General features: G+C 37.2%; 1 protein-coding gene across 1 annotated transcript; it reads right to left on the bottom strand.

Annotated features, from left to right (window-relative positions):
• Positions 1-431: 431 nt before the first annotated feature.
• Positions 432-18,926, bottom strand: anxa5a (annexin A5a). Its single transcript, XM_066719819.1, has 13 exons — positions 18,787-18,926; positions 18,326-18,371; positions 13,656-13,740; positions 9,830-9,924; positions 7,461-7,574; positions 5,983-6,073; positions 5,364-5,443; positions 4,929-4,979; positions 3,180-3,273; positions 2,312-2,407; positions 2,040-2,098; positions 1,542-1,664; positions 432-922 (listed from the first exon to the last, which is right to left on the bottom strand). The coding sequence occupies exons 2-13, from the start codon at positions 18,326-18,328 to the stop codon at positions 860-862; spliced, it is 954 nt and encodes a 317-aa protein (XP_066575916.1). The 5' UTR covers positions 18,329-18,371; positions 18,787-18,926; the 3' UTR covers positions 432-859.
• Positions 18,927-24,053: the final 5,127 nt, after the last annotated feature.

Raw genomic sequence — 24,053 nt, forward strand, 5'->3', positions numbered from 1 at the left:
ATATTTATAATATGGGCAGTAGGGAAGCGATGCTGTCTGCCCCCTGCCTCTAAAACACACACCGCCACAGTGCATGCAGAAGCTTGAGCAGGTCAGTGTAAATGCGCCTAATGTCACAGTAAAGAATAAGGAGATTGTCATGAATGTGTTGTGCATAGCTATGATTTAAATGTTTACATACCTATTGCAAATTATAAAAATGTATAATCTGTGGCAAAACTAACAAACATAATACATAAAAACGTATTAACCTCATATTAAGCAAAATGCTAATTTAAAAATTGTATTTAAACATTTGTCCTCAAATAAATTCAGGACAATTTCTGCTGGCTATTTAAAAGTTATGTTTATGCACTTTATACCTCAAGTTTTCTTTTCTCGATTTGACATGTAGTTGCTATTGTTATACCAAACACATTCAACCACAAAAACAGTTTTTTATGGAAACCATTTTTATTAAGTTGTGGTGTTACTGTCCTAAGTTAACATAACATTTTAAATGGACCATGGTGAATAAAGACAACAATTGACTGATATTGACCGAGAATAAAATGTCTTGATACAGCTTAAGACAGGTTTAAAGGCACAGGTCAAAGCTCTGAATAACCACTTCTAAAGAACATGCTTTCTGGAGTACAAAGTCACTGATAGCTTTTAGTACAATCCAAATACATGAATAGAATATCAAACTGTAACTAACTAATGCTTAATGACCACTGCAAAGCAAGTATTAAAATGAAAAACAAACTGAGCATTATGTCGCACTTTGGTCCTTCAGTTGTGCAAGCTGTATGCATTTAGTATTATTAAACAAGTGCAGATAGAAAAGCACAGCAGAGCGCTCCTTCATACGGTATTGTTATGCGTCGTTCCCACCACAGAGGAGGAGGAGGGTCTTCCTATAGTCACCAGATGTATCACCCTGGAACAAAACAAGGTGGAAAAGAACCACACGATGAGGGACAGTGTTCATTAGTGGTGGGCAAAACTGTAATTTAGCTCCATAATACCAATACCATGTCTAGTAACAATACTCAATACTATTGCATAAAACACCTAAAACAAACAAAGCAGAAGAGTAATAAAAATAGAAAATAAAAGGCACTTTTTATGTGTAATACTTTCCCTCGCATGGATATTCCACACCTTACTCTATTATGATGCATAATAAAATCTTAAAATTGAAAAAAAAAAAAAAAACAGTACACGCAACACCATCTGTTGAAGAAAAACATGGCATCTAATGTTATAGATTACAGAATATGATTGCACTCATTTACAGTAACTAGTGAGCTGAGAAATGTGTGCACTTAGGAAAACAAGCAAATCATTTGCAATTCAAAATTGTCAGTATGTATTCAAGACTATAAAATTCAAATATACAAAAAAAAAAGTGAACTAGGCTCCAGTATGTGGAGAAAATCTAGAGTTCTCAAAGCTAAAGGGAGTTTACCTGGGGGAGAAGGTCAGTTATTAGTTTCAAATCTTATGTACGTCAGATGTGTGAATCTTTTATCAAGTCACACCATTTTTTTTTTTACCTGAATCACTGAATGAAGAGATGTTGCAAACATTTTCCTGAACTGTGCTCTGATGTCTAGCATGTCCACTTCACTTCTGGACACCATGATCCGGATCAGAGTCTTGTCATCAGTCCCAGCTCCCTGAATAGGAGAAAACAAAATAGCATGCGACTTCAATTGCAGACCATGAATCAAAACATTTGTAAATTGTAATCCAATATAAATGTTTTTCTGTGTGTACTAGGAAGCTTCAAGTCACAAATAAAAACAAGATTCCATCAAGATGGCTGGAGACCAGTTGTGTGCATTGCCTGCATCTCAAAACAGTTTAGACCATCAGCAATCTAAAAATATGTAAGTCACAACACATAGAACACGTCAAACAGTACTCTGCATTACCGCTGTATCTGTACAATGAGCTTTAACTTTTGGTCTTCTAAATAATTACACATTGACTTGAAGTATACAAACTGAATTATGTATTATGAATAATGCATCCAGTTGAAAAGCACCCACCTTCATTGCAAAGTAGAGGCTTTCAGCAAAGTATGCTGGAACACTCCTGGCACATTTCACTGTAAGAAAATGAAGTTTGTATTAACACAGTAAAGGCATTCAATGAGTGCGATGTGATATACAAGATCAATTAAAAGGATTAAAAATACAAATACTGAAAACTATTTTCTATTTTGCAAGATGGGCAACAAGTGGGAAGAGATGGTGTCATAGTTTAAGCAATGGTGTACCAATCCCCAATGTAATTTATGAAAATGAACTCCTCCTCTTACCAACAGCCAATAGCACACTTTTCAGCCCCCCTGAGGTTTCTCTTTCGATGCTTTCTTCAATCTCAAAACCAGAAATTGTCATGTACTTTTCAAAGACTGAAAGAGATTTAAAAGCAGAAAGACGTCATGCATAATCAAAACCTGAAATCTAAAATACTTACTCACTTTTTCAGAAGGATAAAAAATAAAAAATCTCTACAATGGACTCTAATTCCAGATCTTAAACAAGTGATACAGAAATCAAATAAGGCATGCTTGGAATAAAAACTATGGAATTCTCTCTGTAGTAAGTGACCAAATATTAAATCGTTTCAGTAGGGTTTTGTTGGGATGCAAATTTCAATTAGTCTAGGTTTGTAACTTTCATGCAGACTGCATCAAGCACTGTAAAACATTTACAGTTATTATTAATTTATTTCTTAGCAGATGCCCTTGTCCAGGGCGACTTACAAAATATAAGAGCAATACAAAGTGAAATAATACAGTGCAATTCAATGCATAATACATTTTACAAATTACAATTTACACAAGCGTATACGAGATACAGTAAACATATGAGGTCTTACATCCTAGATTGTAAAAGCTGATAAGTGCAGACAAGATGCTAAGTCACAGTCAAGGGCCAAGGGAAAGGGAGCATAGAGGAATCAAAATAAACAATACAAGTACCAGTAAACCAAGGCAAGTAGTATGACAAAACGTTGTATAAGCGCTATCATTGTGTCAGTGCTATCAGGAGAGTAAATGACTAAATTACAAGTTGTTGGTACTAAATGACCAGATGAAATAGTTCAAATTCAACAACACAGACACATGCAATGAAATATTAATCCCTTTGTCGTCCAGAGTACCCATCTACACTACACACCTTTCCTGAGGTGTTCAGCGCTTCTGTTCCCCAGGATGGTGATGAACGTGTCTTCATCAGTGCCATATTTTTTTTCCCCAGCAGCAAACAAGTCCTGGAGGAAAATAAAATATGTATCAGGAGACAGCCTTAACCTCACATTCTGCATTTGTCACATTTTCTTTGGTATAAAGTATGTGAAAAGAGGCAAGTGGGACTAAAAAGCATTGCATGTACATCACTCAAGCCTCACACATTGTAACCTTGTGGGTCTGCATGTTTTTGACCCTAATAAAGAATAATGCTGTTTAAATCAGTATCATTGTTCAGTACTGCTAGAATAATAAGTTAAACCCTCTAACACTAATTATTTATTTGATAATTGATTACAAAAGGTAATTTATTTATGCAAAATTGATTCAGGTGATGAATAATAAAATACACAACAATGCTTTAAAAACCAAAACAAGTATAAAATACAAAATATTGTCATTACAGACTCTCATTTTATGCAATTGCAAATGAAGCCTCTGGTATGCTGGGATATACTCTCCAAACAGAGGGCACTGGATTTAATGATTACTACACAAGATTGTTCAGTTGTCACATCCAGTTCAGACCACTTTAGATGAATTCCTAGATTACCATCAAGGTTTATTTAAGGTTAACCAACCTCTGCTGATGCTATACAGCACAATAAGCAGCTGGTTTAAATTAAGATCCTTTTCAAAGCAGTCCTTCTGAAATGAGTCATCTCAATTGTGTTATGTTTTGTTTTGCCAGTAGGGGGAAGCATATGGTAAGCAATAGAATCATACAGTGGATTTTTGTTTTCCTGACTTTCCCATCTTGATACACCTACTTTAAACCAGTATTAGACCACTAGAGGGCAGAAAATCACAGAAAACAAGAAAAATAGTGGGTGTGGAGCAGCTTACTTCAGTGCCAGAAGTATCACTCATTTAAGTCGTCACCATTTGCGACTAGAATGAGCAAATAATCACACAGCAGCGGAAACCCATGGGTGGGATAGCTCAACGTGGCAACTATTTTAGTTCTTTATGGATATAGTAGCAAAAAATAGCGGGGAAACACCTACTGATTTCCTCAGTTTCTTAAAAAAAACAGTAATAAATTAGTCAGGATGCCAACTTTAGAGTCAGCATCATGTGTATATTTTTTTACCAGTTATTGTAGATGACATTACATCAAACATATAAATGCATTTTCTTTAATTTGCTGTTGTATGAAGGATTCATTTACTGGCTCGAGCTTCTTAAACTTACTAAAACCTCACTTCAACCAAGAGTCCTTACGTACTCCTGCACCTAGTCTAAAAAACCCATAAAAACACAAATGAAATGCGAGATACTAAAAATGTATTGGCCAGTGCAATACAGTTGGAACATTGTGTACCATTAACTACAGTTTTTTGCATACTCTCTAGAATGTTTGTGGTAAGAAAGATCAATTTGTGTCTCAAGTAACAGTGTAAGCATGTGGCCCATAAACACTACGGCAATACATCTCTATCTCTTTTTTACAATACATGGTGGGAATTTCCCCTGGCTTGGTTTAGTGTCCTAGTAGGCACTAAGCAGTGACTTTCATTTAATGATGGAGATTTGCATATCTGCAAATGAGGCCATGTCATTTTTGTTTTGAATATATAACACAAGGAAGAAATAACCATCAAGAGCAAATATGCAGAGGGAGACAACTGCATTATATGAAAGTAGGAGAATATACATATTTAGCTTATCAGCTTACCTGAGCATCTTGTTCAATTTTTCCAGCATCAATTCCTTGCTGTCTACCTGCCTGAGGAATAAAATGAAGATTGTTTCCAATTATATACCAAAAAAATAAAATAAAAGCTAAAACGTTCCTCCTGAGAAGCTGATGCAGCAGCACACAGGCAGCACAAAGGATGACGTTCTGTAGAAAAAGTACTGATTGCCAGGGTATGAATACATTTAAAAGATGTTTAAGTATTCTTCAAGATAAGCTATTGATACTTAAATATTGAGAGTTATACAATGCATGACTTATTTATATAGAAACATGGTGTATACACCTGCTTTTTCTCACTAAATTATTTTTTAATTCTTCTGCAAGGGTGTGAATGAATGGAGGCTACTGTAAAAAGAGCAATATTTGGATTATCCAATTCCAATGAGGATTAGAATGATCAGAGAGAATTACCTGCAGCAGAACCACCAACATCCTCTGGAAATGCCCCGAGGTATCTCCAGTAACATCTGCCTCAAGATCAGCATTATGCTCTGAAACGCAGTGGTCCAAAAGATTCCTCTCTTTACAACACTGGCACAGTCCAGACTAATGCAAAGTCACATCTCTGTATGGGAAACTTCTTAAGGCGGTATATAATTTCCTTAGAGTGCATGCTGTTAACCTTCTAGTTAAATACGATTCATTTTCCCAAAAATTTGAAAACGTAACAATTTGGGAATCCTGAATAGGAAACTAAGGTACAGTGCAATAAACCGATTTGATACAAATATAGTTATATACCTACTTTAATAAATTCACACAAATTATAGATGGTGTTCATAGCAAGTAGATTAACAGATCTGTCCAAGCTCAAAGAAACATGCAGTCCTAACACACTACTTGAAAATACCCTTTTGAAGTCTTGTCCAGCTCTTTGTGCCAGTTACGCCAAATATAACGAAAGGGCACATGTCAAAATGTTCCAGGGTTCGGTCTTAAGCAGCCACTGGTGAGGGCCTGAGAGATAGCTGCAACACCATTCCCACCGCCTCATTCATCATGTGCTCTTCAAAGCAAACCCAGCTCTTACCCTTTTTGTATGCTGCAATGATTTCTTTGACCTGCTTGGGTGTCCTAGAGGCCAGAATCTCTACCAGCACCTTCTCATCAGTCCCAGCACCCTGAGGAGAAAGACTGCAGTGAGAAGTGACCAGAAATGTGCCACTTTTATGAGTGGCAGTGGGACAAGAAAGGCCTGCAGACATGCAGTTTATTTGATGTCTTGTCAAGGTATCTTTTCCTCTTCATTCCAGGTAATGTAAGTATCAAGCATTAGGGTAGAGTGGCCAAACTGTGTTGTGGCTTAAGGCAATACAATGTTCAAAATGGGATAGTAAACACTGTAGTTCCCTCTAAAATGTTGTGGGAGATACTGATGTGTGAATTCCCCCAGTACTACATTCTGAACTAAGAGCTATCACTTAAAACACAAAAGAAATTAACTTTACTGCAAGATTAGATTTCTTGACATTCATTACCATCAATCTAACTGAAAAACACCAAAAACAAATGTTCAATTCCAGACATATGCATTTGCTTTTCACACATTAAAAGGTCTGATGTGCATTGCTTTTGTGGATATTTGGTAGGAGTATGAAAACAGCAGCAAAATAAAAACCATTACACAGCCACAATTGTTTATATGTGCGGTTATTCCATTTATTGTAAAGAAAAGTGCGTGATAGAAATATCAATCGTCAAATGTAAAAGTTTTGTTCCCCTCGTGCAATTAGTTTCCTAACTGCCGTCGTTTTGCTTTGTAGCATTTCATACACCACCATTCATCTCTCAATGGATTGTGCACTTATAATTAATCTCAGTTAGTCATGCCGTGTGGCTTTGTTCTTCATTATCACCATAATTACAATGGAATGTAAGTGTTGGTTTATCTTAGGTGAATATTAAACTATTATTCTCTGTCTTTGATGGCCAAGAAAAAAAACTAAAAAATTCATTCAAGTTTGATCCATCTGAAACTGTTAAACATCAAAACACAAAGGAATATATTTTCTTAAATCTGTGACCTTTTTTTAATTCACAGCATAGTATAAATAAAAGGAACTTCCTGATACACTACATAATGTATCCAATATGACTCACACACATTATTTATATATATATGAGGGCATGATCCAACTTTCCATCTTCTTGGTCCTTGGTTTTGTGTTTCATGTGAAGTATATTACATTTAAATTCCCTTAAAAAAAGATAAACTTGAAATGTGTGGGTGAGAGTACATTTCCTAAATGTACTAAATGCTACAACAAAAGCAACTTGTAAACTCTACCTTTTCTGGTTGCATTAATGTTTTACTTTGATCTAGAATTGTTTTGCTTGGAAACAACTACAGACAATCATTAAAAGAACCTCAGTTATCAAATCATTAAAGTCTGTCTCAAAACCAAAATTACTACCACATTACCTCTACTGTAATTTTGGCCAAAACAAGATAAAAAATTATTCAGAGAACAGTTTCTATTTTCCCAGAAGAAATTAAGCCTTGTTTACCTTAATCGCACTCCTGAGTTCATGAACATCATAAAGAACTGGAGGAGTCATCAGACCAACAACAAGAGTCTCAAACTTCCCTCCGAGTTCTGATTTTAAATCCCCAATCAGGTCCTATGGAGAAAAAAAGTGTAATTTTACATTGGAAAAAATAAACGACTTTGTATTTCATGAAGAAAAAATATATCTCCAATTTCACATAAGAACATAAAGTTTACAAATGAGAGGAGGCCATTCGACCCATCGTGCTCGTTTGGTGTCCATTAATATCTAAGTGATCCAAGGATCCTATCCAGTATATTTTTAAATGTTCCCAAACTTTCAGCTTCTACCACATCGCTGGGTAGTTTATTCCAGATTGTGACGCCTCTCTGTGTAAAGTAGTGTCTCCCGTTTTCCGTTTTGAATGCCTTGAAGCCCAATTTCCATTTGTGTCCCCGGGTGCGTGTGTCCCTGCTGATCTGGAAAAACTCCTCTGGTTTGATGTGGTCGATGCCTGTCATGATTTTGAAGACTTGAATCAAGTCCCCATGTAGTCTCCTCTGTTCCAGGGTGAAAAGGTTCAGTTCCCTCAGTCTCTCTGTAGGACATTCCCTTCAGACCTGGAATAAGTCTGGTTGCTCTCCTCTGAACTGCCTCTAGAGCAGTGATATCTTTCTTGAAGTGTGGAGCCCAGAACTGTCCACAGTATCCAGATGAGTTCTAACTAGTGTATTGTACAGTCTGAACATCACTGCCCTTGTTCACAATTCTACACTTTTGACAATATACCCTAGCATTGTTTGCCTTTTTTATTGCTTCCCCACATTGTTTGGATGGAGAAAGTGAGGAGTCCACATAGACTCCTAGGTCTTTCTCATGCATTACTTCATCTAGATCTGTACCACCCATAGTGTAATTTGTACCTCTCATAGTGTAATCTGGTATAGCTTTTAAAGACTAATGAGACTACCAAACAAAAATACAGACACGATACCATAATACATTTTTCAGCCATCTGCATTTTTTGTATGTCCAGTAAAATCATTTATTATGTTGTTGATAACATATATTTATTCTGCAAAGGAACTGTAGAATAAATGCTTAAACAAATAAATCACAGTGATATAACAAAATTTAGGATTACGGAGACACAATATACAGCACAAGATGGCAAATAAGGCACAGGACTTTAGTAACTCAAAAAGACAACCCACGTATACTAAGAAATACGCATTTGCAATATGCTAATATCAGTGATCATGTCAATATACATTAATATAAATACCATCAGTTCAGCAACTGACGATCCCACCATAAACCACCCCATATTAAAAAAAGCAAGGAATCAATAATTCATAAACATAGTGGGAGAGAACTAATAAGACTGCATTAAATGAATGTAAAATGGCTTCTACAAACATTATCAAATACCACTGGATAGATAATTCCATGCCCCCCTGAATAGTACTGCTAATATGTATATCTGCCAGGCTTTAAAATAAATCATGTTTCAAATATTTGGAAAATTGAAATAATTCTTCAAACAGACAAGAGGCTGATTAATAGCACCCAAGAATAGTGACTTGCAAAGATCCTTCAGACAGAAATAGAAAACTAAGAAAGGAAAAGCTGAAACTCAAATGTGACAATCAGGTGTTGAGTTGGAAAGTGCAGTAAAATTTTGTAATCCTCATTCAAGCTTGATTTTATCCGGTGATGCTGTTGCTCAATGTAATATAAAACCTATACTGTTTGATAAGCTTGTCCAGGTTCAGAAGGGGGCATCTTGATTATGAAGATATTTTACAGCAAGTTTAGAAAATAAATTGGTAATTAATAAATTCTGATTTCTTAACTTTTGTTTTGTCCAAGAACATTCCTAAGCAGAAAGCTAATGAAACTTAGGTCCTATGTGCAGTCGATACTGACTCACTCCTCATATTTCATACAGTTTATGCCTCCTGGCAGAAAGAGGACTGCACTTAAAGACAGAGACAAGAAACTGAATCAGACAGTTAGAATCAATGGCCCCAGATTCTGAAAAACTGTACACCCCCATTGTGAGACCATTTTTATTTAAGGCATCACACTGACCTTCATATTAATTTTGCCAGTGGCCCAAGTCTCCTTCATTTGCAAGAGTTCAAACTACTTTGCATTTTGGTCAGTTCTGCAGAGCAGTGTACAATTTTAAGTGTACAACATTTGATCTCAATCTCAATTCCCCCATAACCAATTCACTGAATATTTGGGTTGGAAAGGTTCTTCTGAAGTTCTTTTTCCTGAAGCAAGTCTCACTGAAATGAGATCGTCCCTCATTTTGAATCACCGCCAGAAGAGAACAGTCATTCAATCAACAATACAACAGAAATCAAACCTCCTTTTACCTTTCCGTGCAGCGTCTTGTAAGCAAGTGCAATTTGCTGCCGTTGAGCATTGCTGCGGGCAGTCAGGAGCTTCAGGATGGTTTCCTCATCAGTCCCTGGATAACGCCATTTAATAGTAAATTTATAGTAAATGCAATCTACAATGATGGTATGGATGTAAAAGGCAATTTATCAAATCAATCCAACTTTGTTATCCACTATGAAGAATAAAGCAATGAGGGAACATTGCTTTTTTATTTAATGTGATTGAGTCCGCAAGCAACACAAGAAAGCTTTCAATGGGCTTAAGGATTTAAAGGCGAGTTCAAAGCCACTGCATCTTCAGTTCAATCTCAACCTCTTCCTGTCTTTGAAGGCTAAGAGAGAATCACTCCAGCAGGTCCCAGTCCCCCGGGATTTAATTAACCTGGAAACTGAAAGCAAGATTGGATCTACAATAGTTTTCTGCCTGTGCTGGGGCTGTATGATACATTAACACAAGCTGATCAGTCAGTTCATTTGTTTGATTTATCCGGCAATTAAAATATGAAGCGGAGGGGAAATGGTGTGCTGGACAGCCCATTTACTGAAATTTAACTACCCTGCAGGGCTGTTTAATTACACAAACTAAATGTTGGAAGGTTACTCCATTTATATTCTAGGCAGGGATGTTAGCTTGGATCAGAAGCAGTGGGTAGTCCATTGACAGTTTCCATCTAACTGGTCAATTTGTGCAAGCTCATTGCTTCTTATCCATATTTACTCAATTTCTCAAAGGAAATGCAATCTGTTGGTTAAATATCTACCAAGAGACAGGCTGAGCGTCTCACAGAAATTAAAGCAAAAACAAACAGAAGAAAACCCCTTGGGGTAGTGGGGAATAAGACTGCTCACCTACAACTGTGAATCTGAGATGACAGAACTGATCTGAATTTGAATTGGTATTTAGCACTGTGGTTTTATTTAGGCAATTAAACCACCAAAGAGTGCCTTTCATTTTTGCTAATTTACACAAGATTAATTTCATTATTAAAAAAAAAAAAAAATTGCACCCTACGTTTATGATCATCTGATTTACCACATACAAATAACACAGTTTAAACATAAAAATGAATGTATAAAATTGTTAGCTTTCCTCTCTTCTGACAATACCAAGTCCAGGACTAAGACAAAAGACAACCACTTAAAAGACAACCTCCGGAAGATCTTCCAATACTGTGCACTTTACACTGTCAAATCAGCTAAATTAGACCTGATAGCAAGTTGGCCCCTAAAGATTAACTGAAGACCTGTCTTGAGAATATTTCACCTACTTGATGTTGAAGAATAAGTGGTCTCTCAGGGAAACACTTAACCGTGAATTAAGGGTAAAGAAACCCATGTTCTGAAGATTAGTATTTAATACCATCAGCTAGTGCCTTTAGAAATTACTGATATTGGAAAAGGCTGACAGCATGTACAATAATTGTTCAGACAATATTGCATGTTTTATTCACATTGAAATGTTCCAAATATAAATAAAAAAATATAAATATTTGTATTCCCCATTTCTAGTTTCTACATTCCATAGATCTGTATTTACACATTGAATGGAAAGCAGACAGTTCCCCACTGAATCAATGGCGTAGGGGGGAGATTACATTGAGACAGGCCGAGAGACCAATGTAGAGGCCGTGGTTATACTTTCAAAAGAGAAGACATGGTTCACGTCACAGCTGAAAAGAAGCTGAGGATTGCTGGGTTACACAATAGGGGGAAGTCAGATTTCAGACCTTCCTGTTTATTCCAAAGCAGGTCTGTAGTTCAACCAGGACCACTTTAATTATGGAGCTGCATTAATAAATCAGTCAGTGCAATTTGGGAAGTCTACTAAAAGTAGGCCAGGGGGATCCAATTTATAAATCGCAGTGCCTCAAACTCCTTGCGCTTTGGAAAACTTAACAGACCCCACACACACATGGTGTGTAGCACCTTTCACAGAATGAATACATTTCAGACAGCAATTGGATATCAAGAGCATATATCTGTAAAGGCTATGCCTTCGAAATTATGTATTATTTTATAAGTTCTTTGTGGAATTCACTTTGATCTGATATACACTACCGGTCAAAAGTATTAGAACACCTACATTTTTCCCGTTTGTATTGAAATGTATGCAGTTTAATGTCTCAATGTATTCTGAAATTAAAGCATAGAACAAATAAATGGAGATAAAGAAATCATGGAATCATTTTGTTTCACAACATTTAACCCCTTAAGCTGACAAACCCCTCTGGTACCCTTAAAAGGGCACCAAATCCATGTGCTTCTCTTTAATCCCATGTGTACTCTTCACTGTTGTGTTGTTTGCCAAGTGTTTGGTATCCCATGAAAGCTGAAACAATGTGAAGCATTCTCTGATGTGAAAATGTTTTTTATAGCTCCCCCTATACTGAAACTGTAAATCAGATGTGTTTGAGAATGAAACACGCTGGTAGCCAAGAGAATAAGCTTTCAAACTATGTGCACATTGCAGGAATACAGTGTCACTTCTATGCAGAGGTGATCGACTTATGATCGATCTATGTAACACTGCCAAATAATGCTTAAGAGGGTGTAGTAACACAGTATAGAACTCTGAAATGTACATTACTTTTCAGTTTTTGGTAACCTAAACATTTTTTTTAACCTCTGGCAGTTTACCAATTACCTTAGTACCATTTCAGGTTATTCATTAAAAATGGGAGTGTTCTAAAAAACTTTTGACCAGTAGTGTACATAACTAAGAGAGGCTTCAGAAGAACAAACAGTTCATTATTTGTAACACTAAATATAGCCTATTAGGTAAATTAGACGTAATGAAATGGATCTCATGAAAGATAGTTATTCATTCTGTTTATCTTCCGCATTCTTAGCATTAAAATATGTCAGCTCCAACGGCAAAATTAAAAACTTCAATAAGTTAATCATTAGGTATATGAAAGGGGCATTTGTGTTGATTTGCTGAAAAAAAAAAAAAAAAAAAAAAAAAACACACTGCTTCATATATTTTTGAATCTATTCTAGTTGTAGGAGAACCAAAAAAAACGTGTAGTGTACTGAGTTAAGATATAAACAAACTGATTAGGAGATCTGTCATTAAGACTTCCACTTGACCCAAGCAGAGCTGTGCTGTGAAGGCCTGATAGGGATTTCACCTTAACTTTCCAAAGTGTGATCTCTTTCCGGTTTCTATTGTTTCAGTGTAATGTAGCTCTGTGCCCTCTAATTTCCTACACAGGTCACTGTAACTGAATTCCCCCTGGAATCAAGACCCAGCTCACATGAATTACCTTCTCTCATACACCAGTCTAATCCAGCTCATCTCAGCACTGGCCCTTAGGCAATCTTCCTTAAAATGAACTACTCAAGACAAAGATGGGAGATCATTTCTCAGTGGAAACTGCCAGGGTGCTGCTGTGTTTTTGTGCAACAATTGGCAAGAGAGAAATGGATCTGAGATAAGATTAGCAAGACCCCAAAGTCTCTCTGCTAGTGTGGGTTAGGGGACAAGACAGTTTGTTATTATTCATATATTTATAACAGAATCATGTTAAAAAAAGCCTTCTACCAATTCATTTATGTTAACAAAAGTATTGTTGAAGTTGAAAACTTAACTTACTTCCATCATTTTCCATAATACATCTACCTGATGAATGACAACATTCTAGCTAATCTATATAGAAGAATTATGAAAAAGTACAAATAACCCTGCCCACCAAATGTCAAGTGGATCACAGGGCCACGTCTATAAACAATATGATCCATTTTCAATTACAAAACCAATCTGAAAAAAACATTAAAAGATTAAGCAAAACATAGCACTTACCCAGTCCTTTCATTGCCTTGTACAGGGTCTGTGCATCTGCATTTGCATCAAACTGGGGATAGGGTTTTACGGTGCCTCCGGAAGCCTAAAAACAAATATATACAAATGATTGATTGAATACATATATGCAGATGAACAGATTTATTTGCTATGCATAGTGTTTTTAAATAGCTCACTACTACCCTGGATGAAATATCTTTCTTATACAACCATTTAATGATACATTTGTTTGTTACAGGCATATATATACACAATGCATCTGTCTATTGTGCCTAGCAAGGAATTTAGAAACAGAAACACACTGTTATCCCTGGGGCGGCATTCCAAACTTTATGTCTGCGAATACCACAGACATTTCCTGCAATGCAGGAGCCACTGGAGCAGTGGAAAATCAGGGCCCAGATTAAGCAGGGATGCAAGTATAAAATGTTTTTCTGTGCAACACAATCACACCCATTCAGTCTGAAACTTATCCCAATTAACTTTGAAAAGGAGCACTTTCTCTTCGGCATTGCATTTTCTGCAGGGGAGATTTTCAACATTCAAGCAATCTATTGGAGCTTAAATCACAAACTTCTGGAACTGCCAAAAAGCAAACATGGATCCATCAATTTTCAGTAACTGCTTCATCCATTCATCCATGGTGAGTCAGGGCCTTACCCAACAAACTGCACAAGACACCCTGTGGTATACCCTGGATAGGGCGCCAATGGATACAAACTGAAATTACCCTAAACATAGGCTTGGGATCCCACAGTCAGCCCTGGCGCACTCATCACACCATGTGCCAATGAGTCATATAGCCAAAACAGGAACCAAAAGTCATATGGAGAATAAAGGAGAATCTGGTCATGAAAAATGAAATCACTTATGTGGGTAGTATATCAAGATATATATTTCTTAAGGATTGCAACAAAACCCAGTAACATGAAAACGGTAACAAGAAAAACACAGCCACATTAACAGAACTTCTGCAGGCAACATGGTTAAAGATCCTAAACTAGCCATTGCAACAACCTAACCTCAACCAAAACTACAAACTAGGCATTAAAGCCGCATAAGCAAGTGAATAAATTAGTTCAGGTGTACGCTGAAGAAAAGCAGTCTAGACTGTTGAGGGGCAGCTGAACCCCTCATCACCATCACTGCAGGAACACTAGCTACAGAAGACCCAGGCTGCTCCATCAAGGTTTTAAAAAGCTCCTGCACACACCTCTGGTGCATTACACAGATTTAGCAGTCGATCACCATTATATTTACACTTACATTTTAAATGTGTTCTTTATCTTTAAATGTAGTGTTTAAGGGCATGATAACATTCCAACTTATTTTAAGGTGGTATGTCTGGGTTAGATTAAAAAACAACAATTTAAACAATTCCTGTTTTGTGTCTTTACGTTTCTTTGTGTTTGAATACAAATTAAACATTAACCAAAATTAACCAGTATAATCACCTTAAATAAATCATGACACTACTGCTCCTGTCAATACTTACTGACTGGCATATGTAAACAAAGACTTTGAACACATACTAAAACTCAGGTGTAGTGAACACATTGTGAAATGTTACACTGTGGTGCAATGGCATCCAAAACATTGGTGAGCTGTGACTGCAACAAGTGAGAAGATCATGTCAGTTAAAACCAAGTGAAATCCATCCCGTTTCAGTGACAGTGAGGTAATTAATTACCCGTAATCAATCTCACTGAGCTACAAAGATGGAGGAAACCAAGACACTCACACTGCCATCAACATTACCACGGAAATTTAGCCTCAAGCTTTCTTTAAACTAAAACCCCCATCAATTAATCTGGATGTGAGAAGATTCTTAAGATTAGGGTTTTGTCTGTTGAAATGCAAGTGGCAGAAACAGCAGATAACTATTCTCAAAGTAATGCTATACACTTTAAAATTAGGATATTCTGAAAAAGCCGCCCGTAGATGACATTACAAGCGTGGCAAGGTCTTATGAAGGTATTACAAAAAAATAAATATGAAATGTCAAGGGAAATCATGCCATATTGTTTTACTTGCACATAACAGTGTAAAGTGTTAGTCATTCATTTTCAGGAGACAGACTAAATAAAAAATTACAAACCAAATTGTGAAGACATTATTAAATTAGGTATTATGAACATTTGTGCATATAGTACTGCATTAGCAGAATTATTGACATTTCCATTTGCCTTTTTTTTTTTTTTTTAAGCAAATGATCTAAGGTGAAGGAACACAAATCCTGTACAGGTATAACAACCTGTAGCTGTTTATAGGATGTTTATCACAGACCATCCTGACAAGGTCTTTAAGACACAGTACAGAGGAGACGTCTCATTCTAGGAGACCCAACACTTCCAGACACCTCATCCTCAGGGTCTCTTTATTATTTCTTGCCTCCAAAGTTTAATATGTAAAAGAGTAACCGCTACTCTTGTAGAACACCAAATAGAGACAAAAGACATGGAAAAAGTATTCCAACATTTTTGAAGTGTGGAAAATATGATGCTTCTCTAAAAGATGCACATCTCCATTTAAAGGGAGTAACGAAGAAAAAAGCAACAGCTGGGACCCATCAGATTTCAGTGTTTATCAAGTGACTCATGTAGTGAAACTTGCAATATATACAATTCCAAACATTTTATAAGCAGACATTAATGTATTATACTTAGTAAATAACAGTAAGCAACAATTTGGAATTGGCTTTAGGAAAAACTGCTAATGCAGTGATGTCAAATTCTGGGAACATGCTGGGCTAGCCTTCCCAGTCCTGACACAAGAGGGTTTCACTTGGTCTTTGAAAGTTTCATTTTACAGTGGGGTACAATGTAATTCACGAGATGTGCATACATCAACTCACACTCCTTTTCATGGACTGCTGTGGTTACTTAGCATGAACAAAGGTCACATTACAATCTTAGAATACAGTTTAAACAAACCGATTATAAAAAAAAAAAAAAAAAATGGTCAGCTTCAATAGGATGTTCTATTTTGAAAGACTATTCCTAACTTTCAGAATCGGTTCCATTTTCCAAATCACACTCGCTTTGCTTTTCCATTTGTTCGCTATGCTCATCTCTTGAAAAAGAGATGTGGAAACCCCACCCATGTTTCCAAGGAGAGTGTTTACATTAGAGACTCTTTCTCCGAGTAAACCGAGACGAGTGATCCCAGAGTATGGGAGAGAGCTCCACGTAAAAACAGCTGGAGTACTGAGTAAAGAGGCTCCACCCTGTGTGGCTAGCAGCCTACAGAAGTGAGTCATACACACAGAGTTGAACTCACCCATTATATATGGTGAAATAGGACACCCGTTACACTAAAACTATTCACAAATCCCATCCCTCAGCAATTACAATTACACAGAACAGCAATAATAATGTAACATTAATGTAAAAATGTTCAAGAATAACTAAACATTCCATAGTTCGTATATACTTCATATATCTCTAATACAACAGCTATGTCAATTGTGTCAATTGTGCAATGGCAGAAGCAACATGTTTTTTAACTAGGAAAGCAGCAAAGCTGGGGAGAGAGGGGTGTTTTCCCGGAAAAATTGACACATGCATTTGCCAAAAATACACACAGTTTGATTTTGCAAATGTAAAAGCTAGCATTGACGATACACCAAAATAGCCGGCTTTAAAATAAATGCAGCTTAACATTTAACTTAACAATTTTTTGCCAATGTATTGTAACAAATACAATATTCAAAACGCTCATAGCAGCAATTTGTTTGGCAGGAAAATACCAATGGAGCGGCTTCGCTCTGACTGGAGAGTCATATTTTAGCTACCGCATACATTTGGGGAATGATTAGACTTAAAACTTAAAAATAACAGGAAATATGATAAGAAATCACCAAAGTTGATACCCTAAATTGATATATTAGACAACACACTTTCTAGTTTTGTAGACATGGTATAGGTTTTATAGAAGAGACATGCATCTCTGCAGGGGTGTAAAGGTAGCATTAGTACAGCAGGATATTAGAGTGATGAACAAATCAATACTGTAGTAATCTTCAGTGCTTGTCTACCAGTTGTCACTTCCAAACTTTTTGTTTTGTAATCTACCATTCACAGAATTTTTATGATTTACAATCAATGCAAATGCACTATTTTACATAGGTAGAGGAAGCTTTATTAGCAGCATCATATCAAATTATAATTAAACAAATGCAATCACGTACGTAAGATTTGAATATACACATACATGGCAAGTTCTTTACCACTGCATTCATTACGTTTCCCAGCTAAGCATGTTCAAGGGGCATGTCTTACGAAAAGGAAATGGCAATACATTTTTTTTCTTGAGGTATTGCATCATAAAACACCACCCTTTAACGAACGGCCACAAATAATTATGAACCGTGCAAGCAAACACAGAAGTGCATCAACATTAAAACATGATGGTGTCCGTCTTCAGCTCACAGGTTGTATTTGAGCCAGTCGTGGGGGTGGGGGTGGGGGCCACTCCTGAAGAGCAGTGACAGTATGGATACAGTGATTCACACAGGTGATGCAAACACACACACACACACACACACACACACACACACACACACACACACACACACACACACACACACCTCAAAACCTCAAAATAACTTCACTCGCCGGAACTGTTGGATACATTGTCCAATCCCAGCGACACATTTGAAAATGACTTACCATTGTTGCAGCTGCTGTATTGTGGAGTTATTCAAGCAAAATGAACCTGGATAAAAACAACAAAACATTCAAGTTATTTAATACATCCCACTGACATTTAATAACAGAAGCAGAACTATATTGTAGTTTTTATAAAAACGTACGACAGACTGTTGCACACAGTAAAATGGTGTGACACGACGCCAGCTCTTCTACCCCGAACAAGCAGGGTACTTCCTAGTATAATTAATTAATCATTAAAACACAGATATACAGGTCAATAAATCATCTTAACCTCAAATTAACCGTGAAATAACACGTGTTTGTGTCCCTACGTGGGTGTGTGGGTGTAATAAACCTATTCAACAGGTGATGGGCTGTTCTTGCCTGGTAAAAAAAAAAACATAATTATACTTTTTTTGTTGTTTTTTTTATATAAAGAGACACAATTAAATACGCAACACTTGAATGAGTACACTCACTGAACTTGTGCACAGGACCTCCGCAGGCGAGACAGGACAGCTGACTGAGGAACTCCGGCTGAATGGAGAGAAGTCTCTGTGTCGTCGAGCACCACACCCAGCACACAGGAAAAAGAGGAAAGACACGAGAAACCGTGTGCAAAACGAATGCACTCTGGGAAATGTGGTTTGAGGCCGATGCTGGGCGAAAGCAGGTGCTACCTGAAATGTTACCTGTGGGGTCTCTCTCCCCGCCCCCTTCTTTGGAATGGATACATTTTCCTCTTGGTTGCAAATACTTGTCCAGTGTGTAATTGATTAATTGTTTTCTTGCGCACTTTGTATTGTTTTGAGCAGTATCCATTTAAGGAGCTCGCAGGGCAGCTAATCTACATTCACAGGCTAAAGCCATTATGCACTCCTCACTGGCTCCTGGGGATTTAAAAATGGACTGAACTGGTTTTTCAGGTAGAACCGTCACTTCCACGTATACTGCAGTTGTACACTAATGACCTAGATGATAGATTTCCTGGTGTATCCTTTATACAAGATGCAGCAGATATAAGTGCAGCTGAAAATGCATTTCCTTGGTACAGTAGGGGGGCTAAGGTGGCACTTGTGCTAAGTTGTAAAATTATGTGTAGAATGGTTTAAGGGGTTACATAATTTCTCTTCATATTCCATAATGGGGGTTGTGGCAGAGTAGCCAGTAAGGGAGGCTTGGAGACAGACCACAGGCAAACAAAACAGGCTTTATTAAATAAAGAAAATAAACTGGCACGATGGCCAAACAAAGGATACACCAAAACTCAAACAATAATACACGGGCTGGTCAAAGGACTTCACCGTGCACAAAATCAGCAAAACCAAAAGCCCCAACAAAACAGTAAACTGGGCAGGATCTTCCCACCAACCCACCAACCCACCAACTCTTCTTAATGGGAGGCTGAGGCCTCCTTATATAGTAGGTGGCTGGGGTTGATTGACCTTAATTGATCAATCACCCCAGCCACCTGCAGTCCATGAGCAGGCAGGGAGGGACAATTAACCCCCTCCCTGCCACACACCTCCCCTCCCCGTACAAAGTACGGAAGGCCGCCATCGGGGTATATACAGGGGTATATTTTCTGCAAGTTGTAATAGTCATTGGCCTGGTCCAAAAAGGATTTTATTGGTAAAGCTGACAGTAAAGGTGACATATTTACCAACTTTCTTGTTTAATATTTGATGATTGGCCTGGAATTGATGGAGTTAAATAATGTTGTGCCACTTTCTATTCTTCATATGCCATAAGGGATATATTCCCTACATGTTGCAGCAGTCATTAGCCTGTCCCAACATTGATTTCCTTGGTAAAATGGCAAAGATGGCACTTGTGTCAACTAGAATATGAAATGTGATCATTTGCATGGCATATAGGGGGTTAAATCATTTCAGGCCACTGTTATCTTCCTATTCAGCGAGGGGAGCATAGTCTCTATACTTTGCAATTGTAATAAGCCTGGACCAAGATGTATTTCCATGGTTAAACAGAGGGCAGAGATGGCACTTATGTAGATGGAGAAGGGTGCATTGAGCCACTGACTTTTATTGGAAGGGCAGACATGGACCAATTACTGACAGGTTGGAGATACATGAGGCATTCCTTATAAAAAACAATGTGCCCATAGTTAAGTGTTTGTTTTTCTTTAATGCCTTTTGAACTGGAATATTTCAAAGGGAAGGGAGTTTAGGTTTCATGGCCTTTATTTAATGTTTTAAATTAATAGTTTTTGATTGCTCAGTATATTAAAGTCGATTTTAATAGATTTGTGAATAGTTTATGTGGTATTAGTCCTGTACTGTAGAGCTTATATAGGATTTGTTTCTCTAACTGTATACTTGTACAAGCTTTAGTTAAATAAAATAATATGCATTGGATAAACCTGTCCTTGTGTCTTGAACTTGTCTCTGGGGGACCCTGTGTTACCTGCTGCGGAACCTGATTTGGGTGATGTTTACAGTTCCCTGCTTCTTCAAACTATGGCTGCCATATACAACCAGAGTGGTTTATTCATTGTGTTATGGGGAAGGCTGGCATCTCTGCCACTGGTGACTTAACCCCTACCTCATGTCAGGCCTAAATTCCTGTCCAGTTATCTGATTTGTATACCTTATCACCATTTGCAGCATTCTGGGAACCAGTAGGCCAACTAACTTCATGAAAAGACTTGCCACTCAGATGAGCAGGCTTGGGCCAAAGAATGTAAGCAACCAATTCCACACATGCCAAGCAAAAAAAACAAACCCCACTGCATTTAGATTTGGTATTTTCTGACTCTCCCGATTCTCAGAATGACAGCTTTGGAGTGTGAAACTAAACGCAAGACTTAAACAAAGAAGCAACGACTGGCATTTTACGCCATGTGAACATATAAAATACGTATTGTCAGAGATGATAAAAAAGCCATATAAGGTCATCTTTATTATAAATCCATAGAGTATAGCCATGCGATTATCTGCAGCTGGGTTTTGAAAGTGCTTTTATTAAAATTGCAGAAGAAATCTAAACCTAAATAGGAAACATGGACCATAACAGGAGCCGCTTGTGGCCAGTCAGAGAAGGTAATAATTAAGATTCAAGACACAGCACATTCATTGTGTAAAGAAAATAGAACTGGACTACCATGATATATAGCATGTGATCACCCAAGTAGCTAAAAGATGTATTCAGACAGATACTGCCGATGTAAGCAATAACTCAAGATTGAAGGGTCACGTGGTATGAAGATAAAACAATTACACTGTCCAATCAAAGTAATCTACTAATAAGGTCCTCCGTGCTCTGTATAAATAATCCCCAAAATGAATCACCATAAATGTACATCATGTTTCCCAACCTTTTAAGGGATTATATCTTCAGACATTGTCACTACATCACGCACAAAAATCTGTCTGTGTTTGAGAGAGAGTATTTTATTTTCATAAAATAGAATAGAAAAATTGTGTGTGGGAATTTAATACAAAACAATTTGTTTTTTACTACTCTAAGGGCATTCATTGGTTTTTATGAAGATGAACACACAGCAGATTGAATATTTTCTGTACACGGTGACCATTTAAGAATGTGGCACCGTGTTGGGTTGAACACAACATCTGGAGCTCTACAGGCATGGTCTGTTGTGGAAACAGTGACACAGAGGCCGGGGAGTATTGTGCAAGGAAGTGCTATATATTGTACAGTGAGGAGGTCCCTATCTACACAAGTTACTAATATAAAGACACACAAGACAAACCACAGCCAATCCAAGTACACAATCCATAATGAAGGTCAAGTCCAACAGCCAAAGTTAATTACCAGTATCTCATCTCATTTAATCTCCTCTCCTCAATAACAAAGGGTGCCGGCTTCCTGCTTTTATGCAGGAGCCAGATAATCAGGGGCATCCTGTGGGTCAGGCGCTTCCGCTGCACGATCTGTCTCCCAGGGTATCTGGGAGATGTAGTGTTGGGCAGGGCAGTAACCTCCTGTGCCACAATATGTTACAATTCTCATTTTCTTTCTCTATTGTTTTAAAGGACGGAAGTTCATGAAAGCGTTTGTCAGATTCGGTCCTGAACTAAGTTATACTTCACATCTCACTTGTAGAGTGAGAAATTGCTCAGGCGTTTCTGTTCTCTTTCTTTTCTACACATTGTCTGACACATGAGAGTGAGGATTTCTGCAGGACTAAAGAGTAGCTTCTAAGTAAAAACGCTAGTCATTTATTTATTTAGACAGATAGTGAATGTTAATAATAATGGTTAATAATCGTTATGCACAATCCCATGCAATCAATCAATAAAAGACATTCTGACAGTCGGAGTGTTGTGGGAATGGTACATTGTCCTCTGTCTGCTGTCATGAAGCTTTAAGATAAGCTATCTGGGATTATTTATTACCTTCGGACTCTTGCTGTTCCCTGAAGTTACATTTGTGTAATCACAATGTGGAGCAAAACAATGACAAACAGACGTGTAGAAATGTGAATATCACCTTTCGAGTGATTATTATTAAAACACCTCCCATGTATAACACACCAGCACAGAAATTACTGATAGAACTCATTGGTATTCATTCCTGCTGTTTATTTGAGATTTAATACTGACTGTCAAGAGGGATATTTTCTGCTTCCTATCAACTTAATGACTTATTTTGCTATAGCTGAAATGAGCTCCCAGAACTCAGGGGTTTTGGCAATTGTTGCAGATATTTGAAAGATGAAATCCTTTTATTGAAGTTAAGAATGCCAATGTAATAGCACTACACCTAATTTATTTCTGCGGAGAATAAAGAAAACACTTTACAGAAGAATGTCATTCGAATTTACAAGAGATGTGTGTCTTTTTATCATGATGCAGGGGCCAAAGAGGAATTTATTTCATGTAAACTACAAGTCCTATTGTTGTCAATGTATGAGTTTTTAATTTTATTTTGTAGGTAATCAAGTGCTGTTGAAAATTTTAAATGCAGGAAATGTGTCAAATTTCAGGTCAGAAACATCACAATGCTCCGTTTGATTTCTCTTGTTTGCTCAACATGTATTTGATTCAAATTAAAGCCGAGGTCAGTTTGCACCTGTGTCACACTTACAGTGCTCCAATGCAAGTGGTGTTCTTGGTCATCTTTAAAATGTGGGGAATTTGTAGATGGGAGTTTTAATGAGCATCCAAGAGCCTGCTTATTGTGTATCCAATTTGTGGTGTCTTCAGTCAGAAGCAATTGCTTTAAAGTGCCTTGTGGGTCATTAATGTGGTCTCAAAGAAGCCTGGTAGCTAAATTAAGAGAGAATCAGGCAAATCAATACATCTATTAGGTTAGTGTTACATAATTCCATTGCATAAAATATCCTTATATTTCATCCTGTCAGCTCTCATGCTTTTAAATTATACTTTGTGTGAAATGAAAGCTGTCTGTTTTTTTTCGTAATAAAAATAATGAACTAGCTCTGACACTGCAAGTACAGATAGCTATCTTTGCTAAATCTCCAGTCAAGGTCTATGCCCAGAGAAACCCATGTTCATGTCTTAATTTAAAATTCAACATGAATGCAATACAATTAATCAAACTTGACAGGGAAATACAGCGTTGCAAAAGATATGTAAATAATTGGCTTTGCATCAAAGAGGCATAGCAAATTTGTATCTGGCTTTTCTCTTTTCTTTTTTGGTTATGATAAAATCATGAATGGGGAAAGCTGTTATACAAAAACGTGGGGTTTTCCTATTCAGATATTCATGGAAGAAATACTTTTTTACCATGTATTTTT

Source organism: Amia ocellicauda, chromosome 13, assembly GCF_036373705.1.
Source record: "Amia ocellicauda isolate fAmiCal2 chromosome 13, fAmiCal2.hap1, whole genome shotgun sequence".
Taxonomy (NCBI): domain Eukaryota; kingdom Metazoa; phylum Chordata; class Actinopteri; order Amiiformes; family Amiidae; genus Amia; species Amia ocellicauda.

Excerpts from the sequence above, each read along its gene's own strand:
- anxa5a (XM_066719819.1), bottom strand. Across the intron at positions 6,074-7,460 it reads AACTCAGGAGTGCGATTAAG|GGTGCTGGGACTGATGAGAA; the intron begins GTAAACAAGGCT and ends CTTTCTCCTCAG. Across the intron at positions 923-1,541 it reads CTCTTCATTCAGTGATTCAG|GGTGATACATCTGGTGACTA; the intron begins GTAAAAAAAAAA and ends GTTTTGTTCCAG.